General features: G+C 40.5%; 1 protein-coding gene across 1 annotated transcript in view; it reads right to left on the bottom strand.

Annotated features, from left to right (window-relative positions):
- The window catches only part of SYNJ1 (synaptojanin 1), a 105,321-nt gene that overhangs the window by 37,582 nt on the left and 53,934 nt on the right, over positions 1-13,805 (bottom strand). Inside the window, exons 15-19 of the mRNA XM_025214404.1 lie at positions 5,163-5,303; positions 4,568-4,760; positions 3,345-3,503; positions 845-1,001; positions 1-95 (exon numbers count right to left, since the gene is read on the bottom strand). The exon at positions 1-95 is cut by the window's left edge and continues 71 nt beyond it. Of these exons, the coding sequence (XP_025070189.1) occupies positions 1-95; positions 845-1,001; positions 3,345-3,503; positions 4,568-4,760; positions 5,163-5,303 (745 nt within the window). The remainder of the gene's footprint in view (positions 96-844; positions 1,002-3,344; positions 3,504-4,567; positions 4,761-5,162; positions 5,304-13,805) is intronic.

The raw sequence follows: 13,805 nt of genomic DNA, 5'->3' as shown, positions 1-13,805 counted from the left end.
CGCTCTTCCATAGTGCAACAAAGTGCCAGGGGTCCATGTGTAAGGAATACTACTGTCATCCTGAAAACTGGCATTTAGAAGATCCAGGTCTTCAGCTAAAATAAATATTTAAGAAAACAAAAAGAATGACTGCAAGAACATGCTAAAAATCTGGATGGTAAAAGAAACTGAACAAGATGAGGGAAATTGGAGGGTTTTTAAATACTCAAATGTCAGTTACAACACCTTTGGCAACTGCTATGGTTAGGGACCTGCCAAATTTGCAATTATACAATTTTTGTGGAAGCCGTTTATTTGATAGGTCCCGTGTGAAAAATCCTGACTCCCACGATAAAACGCAAAAATGGCAGCAAGTAGCAGCGGGAAGCTGCTGCAAACAGAAAACCATGGGAAGTCCTGGGGGCATGGGGTTGGGGGGGCAGAGAGATTGGCCGAGGGGCCCTGAAAGTCCTGCCCCACCCTGGAGATTGACAGGTAGCCATCTGTCAATCTCCGGGGAGGACAGGGATTTCCAAGAGCCCTTTACCAAAGGCATGGGGGGGCCTGCCACGCTGTGCTGCAAAAAATGGCACTGGACACCGTGCTGGAAGTGCAAAAAATGGAGGCAGCTTCCATGGTTTAGGTAGGTCCCTAGGTACACATCAAAAATGATCAAGACATATATACAAAGAAGAACGAGGACTATATTCTCTGTTGAAGTCAGCTAATAAGGTGAACAAGTTGTATTTTTCAATGCTGTTTCAACAGTAAGGAAAAAAAAATCTAATATCTTGGGGATTATACATTGTCAAGATAATAACATTAAGTCACTTGAAATGATACAGAACTCAGTAAACTCTCAAACCTGATCGGTCAAAAGGCCATTTTCTTCTCCTCCAAAGAATGCGATCTGTCCACGCTGGTGTGCGACATTTTTCACTGGTGTCATAGTCATCAGAAAACAAGTCATATTTGTAGGTAGGAGCAAAATTTATTTTTCCCTCTAAAAATCCTCTGAAGATCTGAATAAGAAAAGAAATTGAGTCATAACTAACAACACACAAATCAGAAGCAGAAAATATCTTGAAACTAATCAAAATTCTGCTTTCACCTGAAGATGGAACAATGGTGCATGCATATATACTCTCTCTTTCTCAAAAGACCCTACTAATTGGCAACATGACCTCATCCTTTAAATTCTACTTTCTGAATTTGTCCTATATCAGCCATTGTATAATAGTAGATACAGAACCAGACCAATATTGAAATAGACTAATCTATAATTCTGAGTAGAAACATTATGGCATATGCACTGGGCATAGAAAGAAACTGCATTCCATCAGGCTTTGATGAAAGATATCTCCCAATTCATTAATATAAACACAAGTTAAGTGACTTCTTAAATGAAGGTTTTAAAAAGGAAACTAGAAAGGAGAGCAGAAATACAGCAAATACAAAGGATAACTTTCACTCTTTTCTTAATCTATAGTAATCAACATGTCTGCCAAAGAAAAATGTGAAAGTCTGTCAAGAGTTCCTGTAGAATTCAGTTGCCACTGAAAATGACTAAATCCTTTAAGGGGGAGAATTTCAAAAGTTCCTAAGGCAAGGCTAACAGGCAAGGCTAACAGTTCTTTAAAAGAGAGAGAAGTTTTCTGACTAGTGAAGTGTAAAGTGTACACAGGTAGGCAAGAACTCAAAGTCAATCAGTAGTCTGAACTTGGGTTTATATTGGTAGTTCTTAAGATTCCACTAATTCTAGAAAATCTAAATGTAATTCCAATCCTTTAAGACAAAGGCTGCTCAAATATCAGGTTATCTTGCTTGTTTTGAAGAAAACAAAATCTTGAAATTATGTTAATTGAAAGAAAAAGAAAGAAAAAATGTCAGAAGTTTCAATGGCTACTAGATTTTTTTGGTGTTTGTGCCATTTCACCCTCCCCCCATGTTTTTCTATGAGAAAAGATGTCATCTCCCCTGTAGTTGTATGAAAGATCCACACAAACAGAAAAAGAATGCTGCACTACGGTCTGGAAAGCACTATTTATAAATACAGTGCTGCTGATACATAAAACCAAGTCAATCAATAGAATGAAAAAAAACAGGAAAAGATTTTTAAGTTCTAGTATTATTCTTCTTTGATGATACTTTTAAAATAGAAAAAATATGATTAAATTAGATTTGTCAATTAATCGCCATTAACAAGTGCAATTAATACAAAAACCAATTAACACGTTAATTTTTTTTTACACGTGTTAAATCGCTGCTGCTCGGCTGCGCATGCTGGGGGACAAGCAGCCTGATCCCCCTTGCTGCTGCCTGGCTGCACATACATGTGGCCAGCAAGCAGCCAGGCAGGGTCAAGCTACCTGGATGCCTGGCCTGCAGCAGGGCAGTGAGGAGCTCTGTGGCCAGGCCGATGGCACAGGGGCTGGTGCCTGTACTTGCGAGGGCCAGGCAGCCCCAGGAGACGCTGCTGGAGGGGAACAGGGGACTGTGGGTTGGGAGTAAGGTGTGCCCCCAACAGGTGTCCTCTTTTGTGGAACTGGAAACATGGTAATTCTAGTTTTGACCCTTTTCACTTACTGTACTGAAATCACTAGGCAGAAATTAGCCCTGTTCTACTCTGTTCTTATGACACTGAGTTGTAACTGAAATCAATGCATTTGAAAATACAGAAAAAGCACCCAAAAATATTTATAATAAATTGGGATTCTATTGTTTAACTGCATGATTAAAATTGCAATTAATCACAAGTTTTTTAATCTCACGATTAATTAGGATTTTTTTTTTTAAATCATTTGACAATTAAATTCCCAATTAGCATGTCATCATTAAAAACCAGAAGACAGCTAAAATTAGAAGCCTCTTTTCGGCCACAACCCTCCCCTCCCCCCTTTCCTCTCAAATAATAATGTCATAATTTGTGGTTCATAAACCACAAACTGGTTTATAAAGACATTCATTCTGTTAGCACAGCAATTTGAATGTATTAAGTGGCAGTAGTACGAAAAATGCTCTGAAAAATCCAGTGTGTTGGAACCAATTAAGTTTGACACGCCTTACCTATTTTTTAATATGCCCTAATACTGAAATCAAATACAATTTCCCTCTTTTATAAAGTATACTAAAGCTTTAGTTTTACAGTTAAGTCATTGTAGCTGCAAAACAAAAATTTATTCAGAACAACAAGTACCCTCCTGAGTTTTGCAGCTCCACCCCAGCAGACTAGGGCCTGGACAAAAGTGATAAATTAATAATGCCGACACAAACTTGTACAAACTCCCTCAATAAGCTAGCTTTAGTAAGAAAGAAAGAATTTGTAAAATAAAGTATGTGTAGATGCAACACCCCCCCCAAATCACCTGCCCAGAATTTTTTTGATTCACAAGTTGATCTCCTGCAAGAAGGGAATCCCAGTTCTGTTGCCGAATTAGGTCTTTTACTTCCTCATTAGGAAGATCTATACGATAGTTAAAATCACCACACCAAAATATATAATCATGGGAAAAGAGCATTCTTCCCTGTAAGAAAAACAGACACAATGAAATTCAAGTCAATGTAGTGACAAATCTACAACTTCTAAATGCAGAAGTAAAACTCACAAGCCTTTTCAGCTGTAAAGTCCATATATTTTCTATCTGAATAGAAATCCTAGGGAGGGTTGATGAAGTACACAGTTGTGGTTACTGCTCATCTGGATTGTAGTGTGTACATAAGAACTGGAAGTAGGGTCTCATATGCACAAAAGGAAAAATCTTCCATGAAATGACACTCTTATTTAGTTTGCAGGTCATCTGAACTGGAATCTAACAGTTCTTACCATTCTGCTCTGGTTTTAGAAGGTGCTGTAATGAGAACCATGTCATCCAAATTACAAAAGGGCTTTTTTTCAGGGGAGTGAAGACACTCCCTTGGGACCTTGCAGATCACCAACTAGGCAAGCTGAGCAACGGAATGCTTTGTTATTCAGTTAGAATTAAGTATTTTCAATTATGAAAGGTTTTCAGGTGTTAAAAAGATTCTGTAATAAATTGTAAGGCCTTTGCAAGATTAGCATTTTGATTTTCTGGTTTGATTTCTCTACTCCCCTCATTTGCCAACCTAATTGTATTTAATTTTTTTGAAACCTGACTTGGGTCTTTGCAATTGTCAGTTGAGAAGAACTAACATCTGACTACAGGTATTACAAAGTAATAAAACAAAGAACTAAGGAATCAAAAGTAAAGGATCATCTCCCTCTTATATAGTGGCACAGAAAAAAATAAAGGCCAGTTTGTGTATGGGAAGCATATCAAGACAGTAGGCATAGGTATAATAAATGAACATAATTTAAAGGGGCTTGGATTTAGACTTAAAACGCGCATTTCTTATAAGGTGGTAACATTTTTCAAATACTAACTTCTGCATTTGATATGTCTTTATAAAAGCAAACTGCAGAATTGGGTGTTAAAAAGTTTCATGAGCAATGCTGGAAAATCTGTGTCTTAGACTTGTCCTAAAAATCAAAAGCATCACACACTTTCAGCAACTACCCTGAGGTTTTAATTTTTTTGTATTATGGAATCTGGAGAGGATTGCTGCTTACCATTGGGAAACTGAGCTTTCGAGCTATTTCTATGAAGTCTTCATTTCTCTCTTTAACTTGTGACTGCCCTGCAGCAAAGTGACTGCAGACAAAGCAAAGACTGGATGTATGAAACAACATTCGAATTGCTACTGCACCTTTATTGCCAGTAGCTCCTCCCATACCAGTCTTTACAGTATCAACAGCAACATCCCTTTAAAAAAAATTGAATATTTATTATTGAACCTTTAAAATAATGACAAATCTTCCGCAACTCTCAGTAACACGCAAAAAGAGCCAACTATGGATTAAATTACCTTTTGCAAAAGCACAACATGATGACAGGGTGAAACAACATAACTGTATAGAAAAATTTATACTAACTCATTCAGAAATACCAATTTTTCTGAGGAGATAAGACACAGATAATTAAGACCTTTCAGATCTCACAGGTGAACAAAATTATAGCATTTCAGGAAATTCTTTGATAGGAAATGCAACAGCTTTTAAGAAACTATACATATTTTTCAGCACAGTCATGTCAGAAACAAGCTTGCAACATAAAACAAATCTGAAAGACATAAAAAACTTGAAACACAACGGTCTGTTCACTCACCTGATAAAAGGAGCATGATGGGGTCTGATGAACACAAAGAGACAGACGCCCACTAACTGCTCAGAAGCCAGTAGCACATACTTGTTATCTCTTGATATCGTCTTCTGCAGTTCAACAGACCATAGCTTCTGATTTGTTGTGCTGGTAGTACAATAAAAATGAGTTAAAAAGAAAAGAAAATGGACTTGAAGCAAAGGACAAGGAGCTTAAATTGATATCGGAATGGAGAAAACAGCTATGGGATCTGAAAATAAATTGGACATACTTAGATATGTGGACAAAAATAGATGACATTTGCAGCTATATTTTAGACTGAATGAGGAAGTAGTAAAATGTGAATTCAGCAGGCCTAAGAGAAAGATTACAGTGAACAAGGCAGGAAACTAAAAGGGCCTAAACAAGGGTTTTTTAATGGGAATAGAATAAAACCAACAGATTTTGCAAATGAAGAGAAAAGCAAGGTTGAATGCCTGCTTCTAAATATGGACAAATTGTGTTAATTTGGGAAAGTGATTTGGGAAATTTGGGAAAGAGATTTCCCTTTTACCAGGAAAGGGGAATCTCATTGCATGAACTTTTCCAGACCTAAACTTTTGAATGCAGATGTGTCTAATATGAAGTATTGACAAGACCTTTCTATTTTTCTTAGTTGGCAGAGAAAGAAAATTCAGTCCCTTTCACACAGAGGGAATCCTTTATTATTTTTTACTTAATGAGAAAAAACAACAAACCCTATCAGTTTTCTGTGAAAATAATCCACCAAAAATGCCAGAGGAAAAAAGTTAGAGGGAGCATGGATTGGAACTGAATCATTTAGTCTTTGTCCTAATATGACATGGTTAGTGAAAGACAACAAGAGTCAAACTCCCAATTCTAATGGAGGGGTATAAGTCTCAATTAAACTAATCTGGAGGGAGCTTTTTGGCAGCGCTTTAAACTGAAATGGCTATGTAAATGGAAACTGCCTTTGGTATCTAAAGGAACCTGTTTTCAGAAGGAATGCATGATGAATCTAGCCCTGTATCCATAGATCTCATCCCCTGAAGGAGTTGGAAATAATTTCTTCCAGTTAATTTGAAAGCCCAGTGACTGAAATAGGCTACGGTCAATTCCAGCTCTCATTTGGCTTTTATCAACATGTCAGCCAAACACAGGTAAATACATGTTACCGCACTTATGGGAATACAAGATGAGGTTCCGCCCCCACCCCCACAATTGGTATGGGGAAGATGTGCCCCTAGTCTTATAATTGTGTACAATAAAATCTCCCTAACTACATTCTTTATCATTAAACTACTGCCAAAAGCAGCATGTGTTCAGCAATGGACACCAACTATGAAGCTAATTAAACAAAGCCAACACTGAGCTTAACTATAAAACTCAAGGCCCCCATTGGGCAAATAGGCTTATGGGAACCCCCCATTTTTTTTTTTACATGTTATTAAACACACACACACACACACACACACACACACACACACACACACACACCACTCTACACTTACAAAGCGTCACATATTGAGCATCCTTGTTTTACCAAGCTTTCATATTGCAAAACTACATATCAAACACACAACTACACATAGTAAACCCTTAAACAACATGCATCAACTTCCCACAAAAATCCTTACTGAACTCTATTTCTTCATACAGAACTCCATGAATACCAATTAACGTCCTTCTAAAAAACAAAAAAACCCACCTCCCCCCACAAAAAAAACACCATAGAAACGACCTGAAACCCTCTGCCCCTCCCATCTGTCCTCTCTGTTGGTTCAGCAAAATAAGTGTCAAGACCTTTTTTCTCTACCGCTTCTTTGCCTCTTTTCCTTGTCCTGACTGATGTAGTATTTCAGCTCATGCTGCCTCATTTCAAGCATTCTCTTTCAGTGAAAGCCAACCCCTTAAAAACCCAGAAGTTTCTTATTTTCCATACACTGTTTTTAACACTAACACAGTGCCCTTAACATGGTTTCCTCAGGCCTCTTTGGTCTGAGCACATACAATACCATTTCTTGTGTAAAGAACTGGCTTATTTTTGTGACACCCACACACAAAAAAAGTGACATACTTTTCCACATGACCTTTGCATATGTATGGTCCCAAAACATGTCCCACCATTTCTTCATCCCCGCACCTCTCCCTTGGACACTTTGTTGTTCTTGCCAAGCTCTATCTACATTGCACCTCCCTCACCAGCAAGATATTTCGTCTAAATCAGCATGTTCCCCTTTCTCTCCTCTATCAGCCACCTCCATCCACACCTTCACTTGTCCTTCTGTAAGGTCCCCACCAATGCCATCCTGTCTCTCAATTTTTGTCAGCCTCTAGCAATCTTTCAGGACCTCCAGCCCCACCTCTCCTATTCTGTATGCCTTTATGAAACTTTTTATTCTTATGTAATAAATGAGAGGTTGCCACACCCATGGCTTCTTCCAAGAGCCCCCATACATTCCCCATCTTTTCAAGATTGCACCTGCCATAAAGCAGCTAAAGCAATTTGCTTTCCCTCCCTCTGTTGCTGCTTTGCACACTGCACTCATGCAGTGTGCATAAATGAAGAGCCCTACATCCAGCATTTCCTCCCCCCTGCCCCCAAATCTCTCTTGCTTTATCCAGTTCCATTCTGGCTAGCCTCTTTTTGCTTTCCAAAAGAACAAACATATTCTCCTTTGTTCTTTCACTAACTGCTGCCATGACAGTAGAAAAACAGTTGTGGTGCACAGAACGATTGGCAGCAACACGATCTTAACTCACCACTTTTCTAGCAAAAGACAGCCCTTCCCATCCACAACCATAATACCCATCACACTCTTGCTTTCACCTTTTCCCCTGCTTTATTTCTTTTCCCTTCTGCCTTGATTGGGATCCCTAAAACTCTGATGTCTTACTCCAGTACTTGTAGTCCAAGCTTTTCTATGTCCTTCCAGTTTCCCACTTCCATTATAGTGCTTTTCGTATTAATTTAGCCCCAGTTACTTCATCATACTCCACTGTACGTTTTAGTACCCTTTCAATTGATAATTTCTCTCCTAACCACTACACTGATGTCATCCATACGGAGTGCAAACTTTACCTCTCCCTGGTATCATTACCCCACTTACGATTTTATCTTTTCTTATTCTTTGTGCCAGCAGCTCCACTGCACACATGAACAATATTGGTGATCATGGGCACCCCATCTTATCCCTGTTTGGATTTTAATGGTTCTGCTCAGATGTCCATTTATTAGCACTTGACTTTCCATCTCTCTATATAACCGTCTTATTATCTATCCATCAATTTCTCTGGGAAAGCCATTTTCCTTAACACTTCAAATAAAAAAATCATGATCCACTCTATTGTATGCTTTCTTCAGAACCAAATTTGCTACTGCCATATTTAATTTACTCTCCTGAACTCTCTCCTGTTAGCGCATCACTTTTCAGCCAAATCAAGTCAGAAATTCTCCTGCCTGGGGCTACACGGATTTAATCTTCATGTATTACTTTTTCAGGTTTTTCCAAATTCTCAAAGCCACCATATCTTTGACAACAATTTGCAGTCTGTATTTAGCAACTTAATCAATCTCCAGTTCTTCAGAAGCTTTTTCTCCCCTTTCTTGAATAATAAAATTACTATACACTCAGGAAGCCTTTCACTTCCCCACATTCCTGTCGTTTCCTGCCTCCTGCTCTCCACTCTGGGCTGGAGCCCAAGGGTATTAATGGTGGGAAGCTGCTCTCTGGCTCTGACCCCTGATGCTCCTTCCTCTTTATCAGGTTTCTTTTTCCTGATTTTCAGCCCATTACAGATGTCTCTCTCCCCTCTTCCTCAGTTCCTCCCTCCTGCAGGGTCTCTTCCACCATTTCTACCTCACTCTCACCCTCTTCTCTTCCACCATACCTTTCTGATTCATGCTGTTCGCCTCAGGGAGTCTGACCTTATTTGCATAGGTATTGGGACACCTGTAGCAAGTGACCCACCCATCCAGGGCTAGTGCATTTTAGGGACTCCTGGCACTCTGCTACACTATGCCCCTTCACTTCATACCTGAAACACACTATGTGGGGGGAGTGTGAAGACAGGTGCCACTCCTTTCCACATCTGCTGCACTGCTTTGGTTGCCCATAGTACATTATAAATCCTCGATGTGGTTCCAGCTGGATCACAGACAGAAGGTGCTGCACCCCACCTAGGCGCCACTCATTCACGTTTAACACTCCATGTACCCACCATGCCCCCCCATCCAGATACCAAATTTATTCTGTGCTTTCTCTGCCCACATTATTCTTTGAACGTACTGTTCCATCCACCTCTCTATATCTTCTGCCTCTAATAAATTTGTATGCATTTGTACTACAATCACCTTCTCCCTTGACTTTTCTCCTATGAACAAGCTTTTTTGCTTTTTTATTCTAATTCTTTCCTCTTGCTTTCTTCTGCATATCCCTTCCAGAAATTTTCATACCCTTCTGTGTGCCAGTAGGTAAATTCCCAGGTCTTTCAGTTTTGGAATGTGATCAGGCTGGTGAAGTGCTTCATCTGCACTTCCAATTTCTCAAACAGTACCTTTTTCAGAAAGTCACACTGTCATCCCCATCTCTGTCCCACTGCCAACTAACATTGCCTTTATCCGCAGTCGCTGATCCTCTGCCACCTCTTGTTTAATTTTCCACGTCTTCCTGCTGTGTCACTCCCAGTGGGCCAACATGTTGTCATACCTCGGTCATTCTCTGCTTCTTGCCTGATGTCCCTTGTCCTGCTGCCTGAACTCTGTCTCCTGCTCCCACCTTCCCTCTGTCATTGTCACTCCTTTTGTTGCTCTGGTTATCACCACTTTTGCTGTCTTCCCACTCTCCCTTTCACTGACTTCTGTCTCCACTTCTCCACCTTTGTCTGCTCTCCATCCATCTCTTGCCCTTCTTTCCCACTCTTCATTTCTCTTTCCACCTCATGGCTACTTGCCTTTTTTTTCTGAGCTTGGGTTCTCCCTCCTCCACTCCTTACACCCTAAACAATCATTCAGTCCCTTTCCCTGCCTTCAAGATATCGATCAGGCTTTCAGTACTGACTGGGACCTGCCACAAGAACAGGCTGGGACAGCCATATGAATAAGACATATGGTAGTGCCCATTAAGTGCAATTCCCCCTCCCCACCAACTCTTTTTCAAGTCAAGACTGGGGGCATATGAAAGAAACCCAAGGCCTCTGGGCCCGAGTCTTGCACATAAGATGCCTGCCTGGACTTGGGGAATACCCAAAGCCCTAGACTGACAGGGCTCTGCTCAGTTGAATTTTAGAACCGATTTGGTCTCGATTAAAATTAAAAACCAAAAGAACAAAACCTGTGGTAAAGCTTGCAGCAGTTTAAAAAAAGGTACCACAAACCAATTCTGGATTAATTAAGTCTATGCATACTATATGCAAATTGCTACAACAATGTTAAATTTCAAAGTTATTGTTTTCAAATTTGCTCCTCACTTCCACATGCTTAGGGAGAGCAGGGTCTGACACTAAGGGGATGGGGAAGGGGCTGCCAGGGTAAAAAGTTGTGGGGAAGTAGGGAGCAAAAGGTTACCTGATCCCCAAGATTATTTTCCTTGCTGTAGCAGTGGCAGAGGGACAAATTCAAAGGCAAACCTCCAATAATTAGACTCTATACTTGGAAGATTATAGATATTTTATAAATTTCCCATAATAGAATCTAATTACTGGGGGGTTATCTTATTATCAAGGTCATCTTCTATTCAGGTACATATGGTACGTCTTGGCATTAAAAGCAAGCTGCCACCATGGTCACTTGGGAGATACCCATAGGACCGTATACAAGCTCTGAAGTTTTCCTCAAACTTGCTGCTTAGAGGCAGAAGATGGGTACAAAAATGAGAGACTGAAGTTTTTGTTTTTGGCTGAGACCATCCTTTTCCTGCAGGCCAATTTAGGAAAGGATTACAATTTCAGTAGAAAAGAACAGCTCACAAGTTATGACTCCACCCTTCCATTGTAACTTGAGGACTGGATCAGATGACAAAGGACTGAGAGGAGTTTGAGACCTGAGAAAGATCTGGAAGACCCCAAGGATCTAGCTGTGGCCATAATACAAGCGACCCTCGCCATTCGTGGGTGATACATTCTCAGATCCCCTGTGAACAGCGAAATCCGCAAATAAGGCATTGTGTTTATGAATGCAGCCTGCATTCATGAATACAGTGCCCCCAGGGGGGGGGGGGGGCACGCACAGTGGTGGAAGCCCGGCAGCAGCAAGCGCAGAGCTCCTGAGGACCTCCTGTAAGTGTATACAGTGCATTTAAAATGCAGGTTTGGCATTCGTGAATATTTTAAACTGTGAATGCCGAACCTGCGAATAGCAAGGGTTTCCTGTACTTACTTTCTCTAGCATTTCATCAGTTCTCTCAATGAAACAGCCCTTGTCCGTGAAAGATAAGTCTTACATCTTTCTCTGAGCTACTGATGTTAGGCTGGAGTAGTAAAGTAAAAAAATCTCGGTGCAGGGTTACTCCAGAAACCACAGATCAATACGTTTGAGGCATTTTACAGAGCTTTCAGGGTGGTTGGTAAGTAATGCTTTAGGTGTCTATTGTTGATTTGTTGGGAAGGAAGTCAAGATGGACACCCCATAAAGGACAGCTGTAAAGTTCTAACTGGCCATTGTCCTCCTTTGGAGGAACTGTGGACTCTTCCTTACAGTTAAGGATGTCAGTTTCTCCCCTTAAATTGTCAGCTAGAGTGGAAAGCAAAGGCCCAGCCTACTTATATCTGTTCTGAACAGTAGACATTCCCAAAAAGTTTGGAGCAGGATGCAGCTGACAAAAACAAACATAGGGGAGACTATATGCTCTTTTCTTGAAGAACAGGGAAAATAAAACCAAATCAGCTAAATATCCTTTGCCAGGTCACCAACCCCTAACATGGGCTATGGACAAACATACCTTTTTAACCACTTTAAAAGGGGAGATGGAGTAACCACTAAGGAGTGCACATCAACTGTTACAATATAACTGTTATAGCTGCATGATCCTGTAGCTAAACCTAGTTAGCTAAATACCTTAATTTTAATTCTGAATGAAAGTTAAAATTAAAATGGCTTTGTTATGGCTGCATTGCTATAGATCCATGCAAACGTTACAACTATGTCATATCAAGTAATACAGGTATAAGCAGTTAAAGGTAAAACTGTTACCTCAGTCTACACTCAAGGATAGTCACCAAGGTCCATTTATTCATTCCACTGCAAAAGTCCTAATTGTAAGCTGTAAAGTGACTATCCTTCCAAGCAACTCCTGAAATGCTTGAAATTGTCCAGAGATCATACTGTCAAGTGATATTCTTGACATACCATTTCTTCAAATCAATGTAAACACTTGTACTGTCGTCTGTAAACATTGGTGTAGGCATCAGATCAGCATGGATGCAAAATTTATGTAAAGATGCAGTCAATGGGGCATTCCCTTGAAACCTAGATGTACTAACAGGGGAGATTTGGACTGTGCTGCCTCCAGTTGTGACTGAAGGGACACCCACAATAAGATCACATCAGTAGCTTGAAGACACCCTAAAAACAACTTCCAGGAGTCAGAAATTTGAGATCTGGTAAAAAGGCTAAAATAGTCTCAGTGATCTGGTGCCAATATCAGTAACGAAGAACTTCAGAACCTTACTAGGCCATACTAAAAGATGCTTCTGTCTCCACAGGCAGACAAGTTCCTTTGGAAACAGCTTTAGAACTTGATGAGAGGGTAGATGCCAGAGAAGGAGCTACAGGCACAGGGACTGGTTTATATCATTGGAACCTTAGGACATTTATGCACATCATTTCGTCCCACAACACGCTGGAGATCCAGCGGGTTGGAGGAGACTCAATTAATCGAGTCTGCTCCACATGCAAACTGATGCGCACTGTGCTGCTTTGCATGCAGTTGTATAAGTGGCAAAATGTGGGTCAGCGCACAGAAAAAGGCAGCAGCACACTTCTGAAATAAAACATCTACGACGTGTTTCAGTTCAGAAGTGTGCCACCACCATTTTCTGCATGCCAACGTGCATTTCGCTGCCTATAGAATTGTATGCATCACAGCGCTGGGCACTTTTGAAAGTACCTGGTGCTATGGCACAAGCATGTGTACAAACGCCCTTAAATAGCACATGCTGGAAACTTGAATTATCCAACAATGTTATGTGAAAGACTTGGCACAGATCTCTTGATAGACACTATTGACAGAATCAACACAAGCATGAGTGTCCTGGACTCTAATAAAAGTGGTCTTGGCCTACAGGTAGAATGTTTTAGAGGGAAGTGTGAAATTAGGTCCGCCTGCCTGTCCTCAAGGTTGTGAGGCTTTGGAAGGCTTAAGTCCTTATGTGCTTTTCCTGGTAATTTAATGGGAAGGGAAGATTAAAGCCCTGCATATACACTTCTCTACATATTCTGAGGTGAAATTGCTGAGACATACAGAACACAGCAAAGAGCATCAGATTCTAAGATTGGTCATAATGTGCACTTCCCAATTTCTTTCTAGCCTGGATAACTATAGCCATACTTTGTCATGCATCCAAAGGTGCATCTCAAGCCAGTCCAGAGAGGTGATACTCCCCCTCTATGCGACTTTGGTCCGGCTGCAGTTGGAGTACTGTGTTCAGTAC

Source organism: Alligator sinensis, unplaced genomic scaffold (assembly GCF_000455745.1).
Source record: "Alligator sinensis unplaced genomic scaffold, ASM45574v1 scaffold996_1, whole genome shotgun sequence".
Classification (NCBI taxonomy): domain Eukaryota; kingdom Metazoa; phylum Chordata; order Crocodylia; family Alligatoridae; genus Alligator; species Alligator sinensis.
The sequence above is the reverse complement of the archived record's forward strand: the minus strand, read 5'-3'. Positions and strand labels throughout refer to the sequence as shown.